This window comes from Microcebus murinus, chromosome 4 (assembly GCF_040939455.1).
Source record: "Microcebus murinus isolate Inina chromosome 4, M.murinus_Inina_mat1.0, whole genome shotgun sequence".
Taxonomy (NCBI): domain Eukaryota; kingdom Metazoa; phylum Chordata; class Mammalia; order Primates; family Cheirogaleidae; genus Microcebus; species Microcebus murinus.
The window spans coordinates 108,533,371-108,553,996 of NC_134107.1; the positions used below are offsets into that span (position 1 = coordinate 108,533,371).

At 42.4% G+C, this 20,626-nt stretch overlaps 1 protein-coding gene across 2 annotated transcripts in view; it reads right to left on the reverse strand.

Annotated features, from left to right (window-relative positions):
• Window positions 1-495: 495 nt before the first annotated feature.
• Window positions 496-20,626, reverse strand: part of NCAPD3 (non-SMC condensin II complex subunit D3) — a 69,399-nt gene continuing 49,268 nt past the window's right edge. The window contains exons 24-35 of one of the 2 annotated variants that reach the window (XM_076002662.1): window positions 19,651-19,730; window positions 14,139-14,276; window positions 13,685-13,818; window positions 13,261-13,460; window positions 10,634-10,744; window positions 8,693-8,875; window positions 7,046-7,194; window positions 6,676-6,815; window positions 5,645-5,722; window positions 1,381-1,452; window positions 1,235-1,295; window positions 496-1,145 (exon numbers count right to left, since the gene is read on the reverse strand). In XM_076002662.1, the coding sequence (XP_075858777.1) occupies window positions 1,037-1,145; window positions 1,235-1,295; window positions 1,381-1,452; window positions 5,645-5,722; window positions 6,676-6,815; window positions 7,046-7,194; window positions 8,693-8,875; window positions 10,634-10,744; window positions 13,261-13,460; window positions 13,685-13,818; window positions 14,139-14,276; window positions 19,651-19,730 (1,455 nt within the window). In that variant the 3' untranslated portion in view covers window positions 496-1,036. Of the gene's footprint in view, window positions 1,146-1,234; window positions 1,296-1,380; window positions 1,453-5,644; window positions 5,723-6,675; window positions 6,816-7,027; window positions 7,195-8,692; window positions 8,876-10,633; window positions 10,745-13,260; window positions 13,461-13,684; window positions 13,819-14,138; window positions 14,277-19,650; window positions 19,731-20,626 lie in introns of both variants that reach the window. The other variant, XM_076002661.1, reaches the window with a different exon arrangement.

Below are 20,626 nucleotides of genomic sequence, written 5' to 3' on the forward strand. Positions count from 1 at the left end.
GAACCAAACCTTAAAGATAAGTGAAACCATTTTTTTTCCTAACAGAAAAGATTTGGTTTCATTCTTTTTTTTTTTTTGAGACAGAGTCTCGCTTTGTTGCCCAGGCTAGAGTGAGTGCCGTGGCGTCAGCCTAGCTCACAGCAACCTCAAACTCCTGGGCTCAAGTGATCCTTCTGCCTCAGCCTCCCGGGTAGCTGGGACTACAGGCATGCGCCACCATGCCCGGCTAATTTTTTTTTTTATATATATATCAGTTGGCCAATTAATTTCTTTCTATTTATAGTAGAGACGGGGTCTCGCTCTTGCTCAGGCTGGTTTTGAACTCCTGACCTTGAGCAATCCGCCCGCCTCGGCCTCCCAAGAGCTAGGATTACAGGCGTGAGCCACAGCGCCCGGCCTTGGTTTCATTCTTAAGTACTTTATATAAAATTAAAATGACTACCAGTAAAAGCCCTGTTCTAAAAATAGAAAAAAACCTATTGAATACTGGAAGGCTGTATTTGTGATAAATCTTTATTACTTCATTTTAGAAAGCTTTATACTGTTTTTAAAACCTGCAATTATAAATAATAGAAAAAATATTATAATCAAAACTTTATCATTAGATATGGGAAAATATGTACTATAAGGAATTCAAACGCACTGATAGAGGCCTGATTTATAAAAGAAAGCTAAAGTTTTTGAGTTATGTTCCTTAAAGACCAGATAATAGCTTATCCAAATGGACATGACGCTTTAAAATGGAATACAGTTATAATATGAAATAGCTAAAGTTTAGGATAGAAAATCTAAATCTGGCATTTCTCTATTATTTTACAATTTTTAACCACAGATGTCATAAAGGGCAGTGTAAAAGGGAGGCTGGCTGCAAGGAGATGAACAGCTGGAGTGCTGGGATCCTGCGGGGTTTGCTGTTCCGTGATGAAGCATCACTCCAGGTGTATGGAAAGGCGTCCGTCTGCCTTTCCATGTGCAGGAAACAAAACATTTCCTCAAGGGCTCTTGCCGTCCTGGGCACTGCCTGGAATGCACCGTTTCAGTTGGCTGTCTTCAGAGGGGTCTTTCGGAGGGACCGCCTGCTGGGGGTTGGGGTGTTTTTATTCCTGGCTGGAGACTTCACATTCCACTGCTGGGGCTGAGGAGGCCTAGGAAACACAAGTTATAGTCATTCTGGAACTAAAAGAAAAACCCTGGCAAAAATGTCACCTCAAAAGGAATTCTTTGGTAAACTTACGGTTTATCAGGCAATGATAAACATAAAATGTCATTTCCTTGATTCTGGACTTCAATTTTCTCTGGAAGGGAGTCAAACACAAATTCAGTACTCCCAGAACTTCAAAGGCAGCTAACTATCAGTCTAGAAGGAAACTGAGAACTTGCCTTTGACTGAAGGAGTCCGTGGGGTCCCTATGTAACTGACCCCTGCTCCAAACGTGACGTCATTGATGGTCTCTGGGTAAAGGGGAAACACCATTGTTAGTTAAAAGCTGGTAGGAAACAGGCATCAAGAGGTTTCTGTCCTACCTGTCACCTCAACCTTGGCCCAGGGCCTGACACTGTTGAAAGCTCCTTCCTCCTGTGAACTCTCATCTGGGTCTCTCCTGACTTCCTTTCTCTCACCATGGCCCTCCTTAGGCTGTTCCACTGGCCTCTGATCAATCACTGCTCACCATCTCTGGCTTCTCCCCAACCCCATCCATGTCTTCTGCGACTGTCCGTATGCCAGTGGCTGTCAACTCCAGCTAAGACTTCCCTCCTGAGCCCTAGTTCTACAATTCCTATTGTGCCTCACCTGGCTCTCCTGAAGACACTTCACCAGCTCATTAGCTCCACTCCACGACATGTTCCTTCTATATTCCTAGCCAATAAACGGTCCGCCCCAGCTAGAAATACGGCAGCATAGGCTTCTCCATATGGAATCCATAACCAAGTCCTATCAATTCTACCTTCCAAGTGTGTTCTTCCTGGTTTCCTGTCCCCTTGCCTCTCCCCCCCAGCCCTTGAACTTCTGAGGTGCCGTTCTCCCAGGGCCTCCCCTTCCAGTTCACCCTCAAGGCAGGAGAGCAAGTGTCAGGACCACAGACTGTCGAGCAGATGCGCTGTGAACTCTGGCTTTGTGTCTTACCAGTTGTGTGAACTTCTCTGACAACCTCAAGTTTCCTCACCTCATAAATGGAGATAAAAATGTACCTACCTCACAGGGAAGCTGTCAGAATTGAATGAGATTATTTATGTAAGGTGTTTAACACAGTAACTGCCATGAGAGTTGTATTTAACTCACTCTGGTTTTGACCCCCAGGACGCATGAAGCATATACAAAATCTTATTGATGTTCTGATTGTTAAAATTAATATTGACAATTCTAAAAACATGGATTAAATGAATAGAAGGTGATAAATTTTGTTTTTCTATTTATGTTTACCTTTAAATTACACTCAAAGTTTTTATTCTATTTTTATAACAAAATACTGTGGCCCCAAGGAAAATTTCTGACCTTTTTGTGTGGCAGTCAGTGTGTTAACACAGTATCTGGTATAGCTAAGTGCTGAAGAAATGTTAGTAACTACTGTGATTTAATAGCTACTATCCCCTACGTCATAATTCCCCATACTGGAATTATGTTTAATTAAGAAGCTGGTAAAGTTACTGTCCTTCTTAGACAATTTGATAGCTCCATTTAAGGAAAGCCCAAAATCCACCCTCGATCTGAACTGGCCTCAAGCGAACTTTACAGTCACTTGATGCGCAAGCGCGTGCATGTGCGCGCGCACACACGTGTGTGCACAAACACTCACACTGAACTGGCCACAAGCGAACTTTACAGACTCACTTGATACACACATACACACACACACACACAAACGCGCACGTGTGCTATGATCCACCCATGCTCACCTGTCCAAGCTGCTAAGCAGGCCTATGTCTGCACACTCAGCTTCTCTGCCCCCCCCCCCCCCCAATCTGACTTTGGCAAACCACTCTGTCTTTGAGACTCTGAAAGACCCAGATGGTGCAGCCCTGCCCCTGTGGCGCTGTATGTTTGTATAAGCTCCCGTCTCAGGAACAAAGCACATGCCCACTGAGCTTGCTGTCTTTTTTTGCAAGCACATTAGTGAAGTAAGCTTCAGAGTTCTTCCTGTTCTCTGCATACTTTATCTTCTTATGAGTACAGACTGTATCTTTCTAGTCTACATTTTAAAGCTAGTCTACATTTTAAAGCTCATCAGTGCACTGCAGTGCTATGTACCTGATAGCTACTCAAGCTTCCTTATTAGACTGGTGGAGAACTCTATCCTCATCACTGCCATGAAGACAGCTCAGGTCTTATTCCTGTTTCTGGAGGTCTTGCCTTGTGCTGTCATAAGAAAACCCTTTCCTTGCAAACACATTGCTCTTCCCATTTGGAAGCCTGTGTGCACTCCAGGTAGTAAGTCTCCCACCTTTACAAAAGCCCGTGTGGTGGCTCTTAGATTCCTAATGCACTGCTCTTAGAATCAAAGGCAGAAGCATCTTTGCTGTCTAAATTACAGCAGTAAGAGGGACTTGCTAGACGCTCCCAAAGACTTTCAGTTAAAATCCTAGGCTTTTTAACTCATTTCTATTAGCAAAACCACTTTGTTTGTGCTGAATACCATTGGTGTGCCGCAATATTAAGCCGGGTGGCATTTTCTCCTACTAGCTTTAAAGAGCTGAGACACTTCCTGACAGTCACCCCCACTTAAACTTAGAGTTGTCAAAAGAATCTGTATTTATAAACTACAGAGAAAGCAGAACTAACTGCTTTTAACTTGTCTAGTAATTCTTCCTAGGAGAGCTAATAAGAGACCCTTCTTCAAGCATTTCTTCCTGGTTCAGCAGAAAGAGAGATGGCCAGAAATTGCATCAACAGGACTTCTACCCTCGAGGCTAAAGAAAGAACAAGTACTCCACGATCCGATGACACCTGAGAGTCTTATGTTCACTGCAAAGGTGGCTCCACACATGCAAACGAGAGCAGCATTAACACGCCTCGCCAGGTTCCACCGCTGAGGAACGCAGGCTGCTAAGGACCAGCCACAGATTGATGAGGGGCTCATGGCAAAACTCGAGTGAGCTGCATTCTCCCCGTTCTTCAGCACATGGTACCCAACTGCCAAAACAGAAGCACTTGCTACTCCTGAGCCAGGGACACAGAACATACAGAAAACTCTTCTGTCTGAAAGAGGCTGCTGTTTTTCTATACACAACATTGCCTCTGTTTGATATATACGTACCCAAAATTACCCACTGCCTTTAATGACAAAAGCTGTCGTGATTTGGTTGTCATCTGAGGGAAGGTGGGGTGGGACAATGTCCTCTAAAAGGGGGACCTGGATGAAAATGATCTATAATCCATTAAATGTTCCTTAAGACCACAGCATCACTGGTAAAGAACCAATAGCCAGTAGCTAGAACACAGTAGGTGCTCAAATATAGGAACTGTCTAAGATGTGACTGAATGAACAGTGTGCTGCCTCGCTGCTCTGTTCCCATCCCCTTATGCCCAAAATTAGGACTGGAGGGAGGCTGGGACAGGGCACAGAAGTGGGACCAGGAGGCCTGAGCTCCCAGCTCTGCCATCCAGCTGACCGCTAAACGGTTCCAGGAACTGGGGTAGGCTCTGTAGAGAAGTGAATGGCCAGGGTGGGCAATGAACACAGGAGCATGTGAATGTCATGAGAAGGTCAGTGCCATGGCATGGAAGGGGGGCCTACTCTGGCCTGGAGGTCAGGGAGGGGTGATCCAGATGGGATGTGGTACCTGAAGGCCGGGTCAGGGAGTGTGCTCTGCTGCTGGCATTCCAAGAGGACCAGGACACGGATGGGGTGGAGAGAATACGGGGCACGCAGGGATGCACCAGGCGGGGTTTTGGAAACTACACTGCAAATTTGGACAGTAGGAATTTCTTTTTTTTTTTTTTTTTTTTTTTAAGGGATGGGGTCTATGTTTCTCAGGCTAGCCTTGAACTACTGGTCTTAAGAGATCCTCCCACTTTAGCCTCCCGAGCACCTGGGACTACAGGTACATGCCACCATGCCTGGCTAAGAGTTTCTTCATACTATAATTTTCTCAAAATAATGGTTTTTATGGGGCTTGAGACAAGAAGCAGCTATATAACAAAATAATGGGAAGAAATATTCTACTCATCTAACTCATCTATACTTCGAAATGAAGGTGCTAGTGCTGACATTTGCCCACTGCCCAGAGCAGACTTGGCTCGGCAGCACCAAGTGTACCTAGACAGCAGGGACACCAAGGAGGGCTGCCTCCAGAATGGCACTGTCTAGATTGGTAAGCTAACTTCTTTGTACCTTGACGTCACCACCTGCCACGTGAGGGTCCCTCACAGGTCATTGTGAAGTTTAGCTGAGTTAATGCATGCAAAAACACTAAGAATGCTCGACATGCAATAAATGCTCAGTTAATCAAATTATTAGGATGACCTTGAAACATTCAGTCTGAATAACTCACTATAATGTTTTTGACCATCAGAAGTACCTTTAGCCAATTATTTAATAAAAGAACTACCTTACAACAGGGAAAAGTTTTACTACAACTCTAGTAAATAAATAATGACTGTAGGGGAGACCTAGGAGAAGCCAACTTATTCAAGTTGGTTACTTACTGTCAGGGGTACTGATTGCCCGTTTAGTTACATGCTCAATAGCTCCACTGGACTCTTGCTCCAAGCTGTATGAAGATGCTAGGATAAAATTTAAAAAGTTTTATCTGTCCAAAAAAACTCAAAACAATATCAAAGAACAAAGCAACCAAATGAAAAAACACATTTATAAGATATATGATAAAGTTAAAATTCCCAATATTTAAAGTATTCTCATAAAAAGGCAATTCAGAAAGAAATAAAAATAAATACAAATTTGAGGGAAAAAAGCCCATTCTTATTAGGATTAAAAAAATGGAAATTAAAACCATACCACTTTTGGTCTAGAAAGCTCAGCAAAGACAATGAGAGATCATAAAACCAGGGTTTGTAAGTAGGAAAATGGATGCTCCTGTAAAAGTATAATTTGGCACAAGTTATGGAAGACAGTTTGACACTATCAAAGTTTTAAAATATTCATGGTCTTTGCTGGAAATTAATCCTATGGCTCACATACATACGAGGCTATACGTACAAGGATGTTTATTGTGGCATTATTTGTATTAAAAAGTTGATCTGTCTCTAGGAGTATTAAAAAAAAAGCTGAAAAATACCAATGTTTACAATAGGGTAGCAATAAACACGTATTGATACTTCTAAATATGGAATGCTACAGAGCCATTGGGAGTAAAGTTTTGAAAGAAAATTTCATGGAAAGATTTGTACTATGTCTTAGTGTAAGCGTGTATAAGGAAGCAGGTCATATAACAATGCACACTAAGATCACAATTTCGTAAGTGAAACAAAAGGTGTGTGTGAGGAGCAGAAAGCTGGAGGAATGAATACCTCACTGCTGTGTGTGAGTTATATATTTCACTATTTCCCAAATCTTTTAGAATAAATATGCAGTTTTATTACCCATAATCCTAATTGCCCAATTAATATTGTTTTTAAGATAAGAAAATAGAAACCATTTTAAAGGAATGAGAAGCAGGCTTGTTCTGTTTTTTGATCTCTATGCTCTCACTGTGTCTGGTGCCAAACTGATGGCTTACCCTGCTTGCACGGTTTTTCTGGGCTTCCAGAATTCAAAGAGAAAGGCAGCACTCCTAAGCTCCGACTCCGATGCCTGCTCTTGGACTCCACAGCCTTCCTGACAGAATTCAGGATTGCAATGGTGCTCAGGGACATGGGCCTGTGAGGAGAAGAGACACCGAGGTTCTCACTGCAGTCCCCACCCACTTCTGCTCAAGAGCATCCCTCAGCCACTCGCGTTCCAACCTCCCAGCGTAGAATGTGAAGAGAGGGGCAGACAGCGACGACACTCCTGCTGACGCTTGGTTGGGACAGCAGAGCCGCCTCTGAGAACACACAATCAGCCCCCTCAGTGACCCTGTGGCCCTCTACCTGGCTTTGGGCATCAACCTGTTCAATGGCCCAGTTTCAGGTACAGGAGACAGAGTTGGTACATGGCCAGTGCTTGGCCCAGGTGTTGAGGGCTGCCTCACAGCAGGGGACACGGTGGGATTTTCTTGGCCAGCAGGAATTGGCATTATTTCTAGACGTGGAGCAACCTGTTAGAGAAAATAAACAGAGTTTTACCTTTTAATACTTTTTAAAGTTTTAAAAAGGCTAATACATAATAGTTGTACATATTTTGGGGGTACGTGTGATATTTTGATACATGCCTACAATGTGTAATGATTTAGGATAATGGGGATATCCATCACCTCAAACAAGTATCTTTTCTTTGTGTTGGGGACATTCACTTCTTCTCTTCTAGCTATTTTGAAATATGTAATAAATCAGTGTTAATGATAATCTCCTTACTGTACTATTAAACACTAGAACCTATTCCTTCTACCTAACTGTAGTTTTATACCCAGTAACCAACTTCTTTTCACTCCCCTCCCCAACCCTTTCCAGCCTCTGATAACTACCAATCAATTCGCTACTTCCATCAGTTCTACTTTTTTAGCTCACACATATGAGTGCGAACATGAAGCATTTATCTTTCTGTGACTGGCTTATTTCACTTATTGTAACATAATGTCCTCTAAGTTTATCCATGTTGTACCAAATGACAGGATTTCATTCCTTTTAATGGCTGAATAATATTCCACTGTGCATAGGTAACACATTTTCATAATCCATTCATTTGTTGATGGATATTCAGGTTGCTTCTATCTCTTGGTTATTGTGAATAGTGCTGCAATGCACATGCCGGTACAGATGTCTCCTTGACATACTGATTTCTTTTCCTCTCCATACATACCCACAAGTGGGATTGCTGGATCATATGGGAGTTCTACTTTTAGTTTCTTGAGGAATCTCCATACTTTTCTCCATAGTGGTTGTACTACAGTGCATTCTCACCAACAGTATACAAGTGTTCCCCTTTCTCTGTTTAACACTTTTTTTGGAATGGAACCTTCACATGCTATGAGCAAGTCCATAAGTAATCTATTTTAAAACCGTATCATCCCTGGGCAAGTAGAACTTCCTCTTCAAAAACAGAATATTATTAGCAAATTGCCACATGTAGATGTTGTGGCAGTAAAGAGAAAAAGGAATAAGTTAGTTTGTCCTCATCACTTTTTAATACAGATCCGTCTGGACTCCTCAGGGCAGTGAGAGCATTATGCTCCTAACCTGGAGCAGCAGCTAATCATGGAAACGCCCCCAGGCCCGCTCTAGAGAGGGGCCTGCCTGGAGAAAGACAAGAAACTCAGACACCAGGCAGATCTAGGTGTCTACAGTTGCTGTGACCAAAGACCAAACAACCCTATTGCCAGCTTGCTTTCTGGCACTCATACGATTCTCCCAACTATCATTACAATGACCTTCCAGACAAATTCCCAAGCCATAGCTTTGTGAGACAGAAGGCCTCAAGCTATTGGTGTATCTATCACTTACAACAAAGACACGCAGTAGTGGCCAACAAGTAGTAATCCCAAAGGTCTAGCTCTGACCAACCTCTGATCATATGTGAATTTTAAGAAATGTTGGACAGACTGACAGCAGAGAGCAGACTGGGAGTCAGGGCAAGCTGAAGGCAGGCCTCACAGCTACCTGCACTGCTGGCACTGCATCGGTGCCTTCAGCCATCCTGCTCACATCTGCTTGCTTCGCCAGCTCTTGCTCCTGGGCTAGCTGTTCGTTATACTTCTTCATGTCATACTCAAGTTCTGATGCCAGTTGTTTGTCAGCTGCAAAGAAATCCTTGACTTCGTCTCGGTAATCCTGCATAACCTCCTGAAACAGACCCAGAAGCATCCTTTAATGTTTTCTTGAATAAAAACATAAGGTCTCCAACATGACTTGATAAATAATAATATCAATTATAAGTAATTATTATTATTTATAAATAATTATTTATAATTGTTTATAAAATTACTGTTCTCCGTAGTGGCTGTACTACTTTACATTCACAGCAACAATGTGTAAGTGTTCCCCTTTCTCCATTTAACACTTTTTTTGGAATGGAATCTTCATATTATGAGCAAATGAAGATTTACATTACTGAAAACAGACTATTTCCATTATACTAACTAACAGGTATAATGGAATATTCTGAGGAAACGCCAACCATACATACTTATGAAGACCACAGAAGCAGGTGAACATGATGTGAGATATTAACCAACGGTTCTGATCTCTTGGGAAACTTCTTGTCTATCTGCCAGTTAGCAAGAAATCTCCAAGGTTTTCACTGGAGCAAGTCTCAGGAAGCAGTGCAGTCTAAAAGCTGCTCATCTGCCTACATTAGCTTTCCCCATAGGCTCACAGGGGATGAGAACAAAGGCTCAAATCCAATTTTTTGTGTCCTCTTCTGAAGATTTTCTAGAAAATCTTTTATCATATCTGGGTAAGAACATTCTTAGGTCTTAAAGAGGTCTACTAGGGACAAGGCCACTTTGCTAAAAAATTTCTATTGCAACTCCAACCAGGAGGGAAATCCCAACAAAGAGAAGGCAATCCATCATCTCTCCAGTTGCCACTCAGAGTGGGTTCCACAGGCTAAAGAAGAGAATCACTGTACTATCAAGCAACTGTGTGGCCATCCTCTGAACATGTGCCTAGAAACAAGAGATAGACTTCCTTTTCTTGAATGTTTAAGTAGTCTATTTGGGATCTAAGCTCTTTCTTTTTCCTTTCTGAGGTCTAAAACAGGGCAACAGAAATATAAGAATAATTAGAAGTTCTTATTTTTGCCATACAATGCTTCCTTCCCACTTTAGCTTCTCTGGGTAAAAAGCTATTTGAAAAACTACATTCAATAATTTCATTTAGCCTTTTTGGAAAAAAAATTCACAGTATTTTTTGAGAAAGAAAAGCACATAACATCAACAAAGAAATAACTCTGTTGAATTAAATAAAAAAAAATATTGCATTTCTTTCTGAATAGCAGATTTTGCAGAAAGGCCCGAGGCCTCACTTGGTTCTGCACTGTAAGTCAATACATCTTGGCTTTGCCCAGACTGGGCCTTCTCACAGTGCCCCTGCTACGCAAACAGCGAAGCCAGGCTGGTTGTGGCAGACCCTGAGGCAGTCACTATGGGGCATCTATTATATTTCCTGACTTGTCAACCTAAGACTGTGTTAGAGGTAAACACCCTGAAATTAAATATGATGACCAACCTTCATTTTACCCCTCCCTAGGCTGACCTACGATGATGACTTTGTTCTGACCCCAGCTTAGAAGGTCTTCAATATGGAATCTAATCCCACCAAGGATGTGCCTGCCTCAGCACAGAGGGTCAGCTCTTAGAAGCCCAGCTGTGTGGAAAAGGGCAGGGGTGACTTCAGTGGAACCCACAGTCAAACTCTCCATCTTCTCCTCCCTAGCCACAGGCCTGTCTGGCAAGTGTCTCTCTACACAAACCAAGGTAATATTGGGTTTTGTAGCATTTGGAGTTATCATCCACTAACAGAACCATCACAACTGGCAGAAGATCCTCAGTGATGAGCTGCAGGGGGACAATGACCCCAAAAGCACAAGCTCATCCTTACCCTGAGATAGTTCATGAGTTCCCGCAAGGCTGGGATCTTATTTTTCTCCAACACAGTCTTCAGGGAGATGATAATTGGAATAATATTTTCTATGAAATTCCTCTTCTGAACCTGCAGTAACACAAACAAAGGCATGCCTTAGATGTATAAACTTCTGAAAGGCAAAGAATTTTCCTTGATCTAGTTCTTTTAGTAGAGGCAATCTATCATACTATGTTAAGTTTATTTTTTACTTTTGATTATGATACTGGCACTGTGTAAGACTCCCTGCTTTTTTCCTGGAGACTTTATAAGCATTACCTCAAAACACTAAGAAGGCTTTGTAAAGTAGGGCAGGATAAATACTAGTCATATTTTCTGACTGAGCAAAAGGAATTAGAAATATGTTAAGTAACTTGGCAAAAAGCTCTAAATCTCCAAACAAACCCATCATGAGCCTGGGTTCATGCTCCACATTCAGTCCCTCCATTTGACATCCTCCCTTTTGGAATGAAAACCAGGTCACACTGGCTGCCCAGAGAGACATTCTTTATTCCTGCTGGTGAAAGGACAATGGTCTAACAATGGTTAGGCATGAAGACAGCCAGCTTTGTTTCTCTCTCTCTTTCTCTATCTGTATGTGTAATTTTGCACACATTCAGGAAGTTCTACATATTTATGTAGTACCTAAATTTGAGCAAGTCTTCAAGATCTTTACCTTGAATGATCACTAACCACAAATATTTTGCAATAAATTTCTTAGAATTAAAAATAGTTCATTATAGTACATATATGTAAGTTTTATCCTTGTGAAGCTAAAAGTACTCTTTCTTCTCATTTAAAATCTCATGTATGTTTCTTTCTTGTAAACCACTGATTTCTAAAAAGTCTTATCAGAGTTCCTGAAACAGGAGGGTAATATGTAGAGAGATAAACAATTGAATAAAATTGAATCTGAGCAGTTGGTAGTTTAGTTTAGTCTTAAAAAGTGGTTTAAATGTGTTCATTCAAGTATTATCAAGCATCTTCTCTGTTCCAGGCAGAGAGATAACCTCCAGGGATCCAGAAATGATGCCAAGAATCCCTGCCCTGTGGCTGCTCCTACGCCAGTGTACGTCTGTCACAGTAAATGGCATGAGGTGATGAGTGGCAGGGTGCTGGGGGTGTAAGTATAAAGGTGGGATGCCTGGGAAGGCGCGCACTGGAGAAGGTGACACTGAGGGTGTGAGGGGATGCGGGGGCAGGAGAAGCAGTGCACAGCAGCCAGGAGCAAGGACAGAGGGAGGGCTGGAGGGAACACCAGGAGTTCCATGTGCCCTTGAAGAAGAATCAGGGTTTTATGTATAAGACAACAGGAAGCCACCAACATAGTTTTAAAAGATATCATCAGTGAGGCATAACTTATATACCATAAATTTTCCCATTCATTTTAAGTGAACAGTTTTGTAAGTTTTGACAGAAGTCTACACTAAATAACCAGCACCACAGGCCCACAATCCATGACCCAAAAGCTCCCACTGCCCCTTGCAGTTGACCTGCCTCTAGTCTATTTTAAGTAGGAGAATAAATGATCAAATCTGGACTTAAGAAAGACTGTTCTGGCAGCAAGGTGGTGCATGGCCTGCAATGGAAACAAACTAGAAATAGGGTGTTAAGAAAACTACTGGAGACCGGGCGTAGTAGCTCACGCCTATAATCCTAGCACTCTGGGAGGCCGAGGCGGGTGGATTGCTCGAGGTCAGGAGTTCGAAACTAGCCTGAGCAAGAGCGAGACCCCGTTTCTACTATAAATAGAAAGAAATTAATTGGCCAACTAATATATCTAGAAAAAAAATTAGCCGGGCATGGTGGCACATGCCTGTAGTCCCAGCTACTCAGGAGGCTGAGGCAGGAGGACTGCTTGAGCCCAGGAGTTTGAGGTTGCTGTGAGCTAGGCTGACGCCATGGCACTCACTCTAGCCTGGGCAACAAAGTGAGACTCTGTCTCAAAAAAAAAAAAAAGAAAAAGAAAACTACTGGATATGGCACAGGCTCAAACAAAGTCAGAACCACAGAGACAGATCTGTATGATAAAAAAAAGCAGGATCTCTTAGCAAAGTAGATGTGATCAAAGTCTACTTCTTTGGGGTCAAAGCCTTCAGGGGTCAGGTGGGAAATACAAATCAGTGATCCAGGTCAGGCACGAGACACTGGGCCTGGTGAGGACTGTGGCAACTGAGCTCCCCTCAAAGCCATTCGAACAGAGCTCTCAAACAGAGCACCGCTTGGCAAGCCAGACTCCATTCTGCGGTGGTACCAGGCTCCCTTCTGGATAACTTGGTAGATAAAGGTTCCCTTCTTCACAACCGACTGTGGGAGAAGGAGGAGTGAAGGGAGAAGGAAGAAGGAGGAAGGGAGGACTGACTCGGTTTTGACACAGTAAGTCCGCGGTGCCTGTGGCACATCCGGGCAGCAAGCAGAACTGGGATCAGGCTCAGAGAGAAGGTGGAGCTGGAAACGCAGATTTGAGAATCATCACCACCTGGGCAAGAGCTAAGGCCACCAGCAAGAATGAAATCAGGATCTTGGGTATACCATCAAGATTTTGGGGGCAGATGGGAAGCACAGGGGTGTGAGCAGGCCTATTTAGGGAAGAACAACACACTAACTTGTGAGATGAGCTTCTTCTGGGCTTCCTGCATGACTACATTTGCCAAGGCCATGTCATCTTCTTCCACAAGGAGGTCCTTATCCGGTTTAGATCTCATTGCCAAAAGCTTGATCTCCTTTGAGCTGAGGACCTCAAATGTGTCTGAGAGTAACTCGCTGGCTTCCAGGTCCAGGGGCAGGATGCCGTCGGCGAAGCACGCTGGGAGAAAGCGCACAAGACCATCTTCTGAGAAATGCTCCAGCCCACGGGGAAAGTGCAATTCACAGAGCCAGGGCCACTGGGGGCTGCCTGGGTATAGCCCATGCCAAACAAGGACAAGATGACAGAGGTCTTCCTGTCACTTGCTACAGACCTGCTGGGCGATTATCAACACAGGGCTGCATTTTTAAACACACGTTTTATCCCAAACACACCAAGCCTACCCAAAATACTAAGGCAGATTTTGGAAGTGATATTGAATCGCTGTTCATCTGTGAAGTGCTCTAGAAGAAATTTGTAGATTTTCATTCGTCTCTCCTTATTTGACTTTCCCTTCAGTGAGAACAGCCGCTTCTCTCTGTGGCAGAACAGGACAATTTTACTGCATCACATGGGCATGGGTGACAAGGACTTAATACAACATTTTAAGGCATCCTAAAAGCTGCATGCCAAAGGCTTGAGCCCACTGCTGAGATCTCAGTGCTCATCACAGACACTCCCTTAGAAATCTATCCTCAGGAGTCCTTACGCCATCCTGCCAAGGAAAATAACCACCACCACAATGAATACCTGGGTCAGGTCTGTGTCCAACTACTGTGTACAAAATAGCCAGACCCCTCCCGAGGCTCCCCGGCTCTTACCAAGAGACAAGGAGACCACCTCAGCGGCTTCACTGACCTCTCTGACTGGGGGAACTTGTTATACTTCTCATGCTTCTCATAGTTATTGAAGTGGAAAATACACTCGATGAAGTGCTGGAAGAACATGACAGGGTTCCTCTTCAGCAACAGATGAGCCAGGCAAAACTCCCCAAAGCTGTAAGGAAGGAGAAACAAAAGAGACCATTTGCTATTCTCCAACAGCTTCTGAATACACCAAGAACTCTGCCAAGCAGAACAGAGCTGTACGGAACGGTGACGGATAGATAAGTCTATCTCAACAAGCAGCTTTATCAGGTCAGACGTGAGAGAGAAGTTTAGCTTATTTGGTCCGTCCTCACTCTCCAGCTTCTTTCTGAATCCAAGGTTAGTACAAAGCTTTCTCTACCAGGTTTCCTTTCAAAATTCACGCAAGGTGCTGTTACCCAGCTGTACTTCAAGTGGGAAAACCAACCAACCACCTAAAACTGCGTTTTCAAGTAGAAGCCAGGGTCCTTAAGGCTGATGCAATGACAATGGTCACCTGAAAGAAAACACCTGGCCTTCATACCCCCACTTCAAGTTTGTTGTCCACAATAATGAACAGAAACCAATTTTAGTAACTGGAACTTTTTTTCAATAGGATTAATGACAAGAGCCTCACAGTCTGGATCAATAGGGCAAGCACTGTCCTCCAAGTAACCAACTCTCAGGAGCCCAGGGCGCTCTCCCTCCACAGGTGCCTCCAACACATCGTGCAGTGCCACACGAGGGGCACGGCTGCCACCAGCACCTGATGAAGGTTTCCAAAGCCAAATGTAAATAGACAAAAGCCAAACTGTTCAACTATAGCTACGGGACAGTTTCTGTTTTATCATGATAGCAGCTGAGAGAATGCGAAAGTGCTGGGTTTTGCTCAGGGGTCAACCTAAGGTAGTGCAGGGCTCACTGTGGTCCATTCGTACTACCAAGAACAATGTTTTAATTTCATTTCAGAGCTCAGATGCAATTCCACCCATGCAGGAACACTAGCCAGTTCTCCACAATCCCTGCGGCTTACGCATGGCTGTGGAGTACATTAGGACTTGACGGGAGATTTATGTTTCTCTTCCCCTACTGTTGTTCCTTAGGCTAACATTCAAATGCATTTGCATTCATAGCATACGCAACAATTAAAAGTCAGAGAAGGTAGCTGAGAAATCATGATGGAAGTAAGCCTCAATAAAAATCTCACTGCAGATAATCACACTTGGACTATTCACCTAGGAAAAAAGGAGGCAGCTTGACTTTCACAAATATGAAAACAGAATAAAACTCTATTTAAAAAAATGGAATTCCCTGAGGAAAAATTCACTTAAGGCCAGCTAGAAGTACCTGTTTGATCTAAGAGTAGTTGGTATATTTTGTACAAACTATGATGTTTAGCAACCCAGATTTGAGAGACAAAGAAGGTCACAACATCAGATGAAGTTCCTTCTAAATAAGGGTTACTTTGGTAAACTGTGCCAAGAATGGAGAAAACCACTAAATAAAAACATCCCCAGATGGTCATGCTGGAGACTAAGACTTGTGGGGGGAGGGGAGGAAATGGGCATTTACTGAAACCTTAAAATCTGTACCCCCATAATATGCCGAAATAAAAAAAAAAATTAAAAAAAAAAAAAGAAAAAAAAAAACATGCCCCAAAGAAACAAACAACAAGAATGCACCTTCTGTGGCATTTTATTATAGTTAATCTACCATGCACAGCAGTTGCCAAGTCTACCTGAACTTTCTCTTTAGATCTAAAGCCATTTTATATGAAAATGTAAAACCAGATAAAGTCAGTAATTCTTCAGGAAGAGGAGGAGCTGCTTTGAGCAATAACTTGATGTCAAATGCCAGTCTACTAGGCTAGGTCAGGAATCCACACAGGCAAAGGTGACCAGCTGGAAAAATACTGTAGAGTATAAGCCCTAGTGAAAAACAGCTTAACTAATTATACAGATAAATTTAATAGCAACATAAAAAGTATACCAAGGCTGAAAGTAGCATCATAGAGCTTTCTATCCTGAGAAGCCAGAAGCCACAGTCGAAGTGTAATATCCAGGACTCATCTTGGTTGCTGCATTTACCAGGACTTTATCTGTTCAACAAAGTCTGCACTAATGAATTTATGTTTCTCATCTGGCCTACAACATCTGTTTACTCAGGGTAGGACTGAGGGCTCAGACCCACTGATACCAGAACTCTGTCTGAGGCCTGAAGCAAGCATTTCCCACATCCAAGCCTCTCCTGTTATCTATCTAGGCTCTCACATCTATCTCATCCCTATATTGCTGTTTCTTTTCTCCTCATCTGACATCCCATGACTTTGTGCTCTTGCCTTGAACCTTTCTACTGTATATTCTGCACTCCAGGTTCCATGATGAATCAAGCCCTTACCCTCTGTAAGTGATTAAGAGCACTCACTGTACTTCCTCTTCATAAACGACAGTTGGCTCTCCCCCAAGGACACCATTTCTCTTACTGCCCCTGTCAAAGGGAGGCTGTTTCATCTCTCACATCCCATAGAGGATGAGGACCACATTTCACGGAGCCCTAATATCTTCATTCATTCATTTACCAAATGTTCATTAGGTCTGCTTGGTTTCAAGCTCCCTTTCGGTTGTCAGGGATATAGCAGTAAAACACCCCTCCAGCCCTCAGGAAGCCCATACGTAGGGGACAGACTGATGCCTTATATACAAGACAGTGTGCCACCAAAAGTGGTCTGAAGAACACGGAAGCTAGAAAAAGGTACAGGGAAGGGAGGGGAGTGAGTCTTGGCCACTGGCTACAACAGACACACAGACACAGACACACAATGCTTTCCCCACCTGGTCCAGCTGATGGCCTCTAGCCCTTTCTGCTGGAGCCTCTGTACCTGCCTACTGTGCTCTCTACTCTCCTAGTTTTTCACTCCATTCAAAGCACAGCAGGACTCCATACAGATGCGCTCATGTAACACCCGAAATTTCTATCTTCACTGCCTGCAGTCACCTCATCTGTACTCCACATCACCATGCACAGCCACGTCCTGGACCCTGTCAGCACACACTCATGGGCAGCCTGCTGATCCTTCCAGCTGTCTGACTTCCTCGGCCCCATCCAACTTGTTCCACAACTCCACTAACTCCTCCACGCAGGTGAGTAACCCCCTTTCCTCCCAAACCAAGCCATCTTTGTCTTTTCTATCTCAACTCAATGGTCCATTATTTGAGTACTTTTTTTGCCTTGACTCTCTCTGCCCTGCCTCCTTGTACCTCTGCAGCAGTTGCCCATTTAAACTGAATCCACTTGTTACTAGCCATCGCTCTGTGATTACTGTACTACAAGGCCACCACCTAGTGGGCAGATGGGAAAATATATCATACAATTTTGTAGCTTTCAAATTTGGGCTTTATCTGACCAATTAAAAATGTCATATAAGCTGGGCGCAGTGGCTCACGCCCTGTAATCCTAGCACTTTGGGAGGCTGAGGCAGGAGGATCACTTGCTCATGCCAGAATCTTTAGGAAATCCAGCTGGACCAAAAAAATTCAATAGGCTCTGCCACATTGGTCTCTTGCTAAGATCTGCATTAGCAGATACATAGGAATAATGTACATTAGGGCATTTAATGTAAACAGATAGGCCTAGCCTTTGGCCTAAAATGTTGGAGACCAAGTCAGCCACAGAAAGATAAATACCACCATGTTCTCACTCATATATAGGAGCTAAAAAAAGATAAGGTCATAGAAGTCGAAAGCAGAACTGTGGTCATTAGAGGCTGAGAAGGAGAGGGGGAGGGTTGGTTAAAAGATACAAAATTACAGCTAGATAGGAGGAATAAGTTCTATTGCCCCACAGCACTCTAGGGTAAATACAGTTAACAATAATATATTGTATATTTTCAAATCATTAGGAGAGGATTTTGAATATTCCACACATAAAGAAATGATAAATATTTGAGGTGATGGATATGCTGATTACCTGATTTCATCATTACACGCTGCATATATGTATCAAAATATTACTCTGTATTCCATAGATATGCACAATTATTACATGTCAACTAAAAAATAAAAGGAAAAAAATCAAACTGTAATATAAATTACAGTTAGCAAATGCAGTCATCAGCTTTTTGAAGCTGAAAATCATGGTCCATATTTGAACCATGTGTTTTAACAAACCCAGAATGCAGACATAAAATGGAAAGACTTAGGGAAAAGTATTAAAATGCTAGAAGGCACTGATAATCTTACTACAATACAAAGTATCTCTTTACCTGCTCTTCTAATTTCTTTCTGATTGATGCCCTGACCACCCATGCATGCAGGTTCTGCTTATATTTTAGGCACTGATTAATGCTCTTTGTAATATACATGTATAACAGCTAACAAAAGTGAGGGAAAATGAGAAAAATGCAGGTTAAATAACCAATCTTACCTCCCAGGCTCATCATCTGAGCACATTCCAAGCACTTGTCATTATGCCTGCTTCTGGGGTATGCATTGTGTAAATAGGGTCATGGGAGTCAGTACTACCCCAATGCATTATGAAGGTAAGAGGGTACTGCATAGCTATCTTGGTTCCTTTCCCAATTATGCAAGGAAAGAAACAGTGAGTCTTAGCTGTTTGTTTCTGGCTCTAGACAATGTTAATTAGAATGTTAACCTTCTGCTAGTTTGCTATGTGAAATGTTCCTCCTTGGAAAATTATACTCAAAGAAAACTGAGCAGAAATTCTTCCATAGAACCCAGACTAAATTATTGGTAGCTATATTAAGAACCAGAGGGACCCATTATTATAGGCTATTTATAGTTAATGAACTCTATAAAGACCTTTCCCCCACTGTGGTGGCTTTTAAAATGGCATTCAACCTTCTATTTTCCAACTGCAGACTTGTCTTAAAAAGAATTATTCATATAACATAATCTAGGGCAGGAAATTCTATCAGACCATTTCTCAACCCCTTGAAAATAAATCTTAAAAAAAAATGATACAGGGATAGAAATTAACAATTGCCAAGTAACTTTCCTCCTGTCCAATTCTCAAGAAACACCCATTTCCAAGGAGCCTTGTAATTTGCATATTGATTTCATACTATGTAATTCCATCTTAATTCCTAGAATTTCTGCATTTAATTTCTGCACTTAAAAGAAAGCCTGAACTCTTTATCAAAATTAACATTTATTTGGCTTAGAAATCAACACAGCTAAGTCAGTATTTAGTGGCTACTATTCTACAGTTTAATATGACAAAGACACATACTGTTCTTCATCACTCCTTTAGGAAGAGCAAACAATGGTAGCAAATGTAGTCAATGCTGAGATTATTTAATGATGAATCTGAATTTTTCTTTGAAACTTGCATACAAAATAAAGCTGTTAGATAGCTTAGGATAAAACCTGTTAACTTTTCTGGCAACTACCAAAAGTTCACTAAATCCTAAATAATTCAGCACTAAACCAATGTGACGGAAAAGAAATCTAGCGTATACCAGAAATGAAGCAAACTGTTAATAGTCTTCCATGTGAGGAAAAGATTACCTGGCAATGTCTGGGTGTGAATCTATCAGAGTGCTGACAAATCGAAAGAACAGAGAACCCTTCCATTTCACAAATTCTTCCTGCACAAAGAGAAATTGGCATATTTCAGGATGTATGTTAATGTACACACTTCACTGTACGCAGTCACTCAGCCACCGTGGATGTTCTCCAGTGATACCACTAGAAGTCTACCGCCAGCCCTGGATCTGTCTCTGGGGCACTGGCTCAGCACACTGGCTTTCATGTCCTGGCCATCATGAGAGCACGTGCCACTTATTAGTTACAGAGACGTGGAGGAGGATGTGCATAGAACACATCAGACCACCTACCACGTTAGGAAAATGACTCAAAGCACGTGGCTTTAGAGGGAGAGAGCCACTGGTGCTTCCATAAGGTATGTGATTCATGAAAAGATGAGTGTATGAAACATACCAGGGCAGACATACAACTTAAGTACTTAAGTATCTTCTTTTTAAAATTCAAATATTGTTTTCTCCTCATTACAGGCCAAACATATGTTTTCAGCATACATAAAAATATCTAATGCTCTGTAGAGCTCTACAGAGCTGCTAACCTAGCTGTTCCCTAAGGTCTCACGCCCTGAGACATCTCAATGGACTCTGAGAGCAACGCTGTGACCCAGCCCAGCACAAACAGTAGCACCTCCACTTAACAAATGAAGAAGTGAAGTCTGAGAAACATGAGCTTGTTCAAGGTCTAGGAGAATAACAGAAATGGAACTAGAACTAATTGTCTACTGAGAGTGCTTTTCTCCACATGGCATTTATCTGCAAAGATGAAGCTTCACACTGCTTGAAAGGATATCTGAACAAACACCAAAACGAATATTCACAAGTAATGATCTGTTTAAAAGGCTGTACTATTACATTAGTAGAGTCATATTCTTAAATCAGAGATGAGACTGATTATTTTGGGATTCTATTATACTACAAAGCAAGCACATTTCCTATGCTAC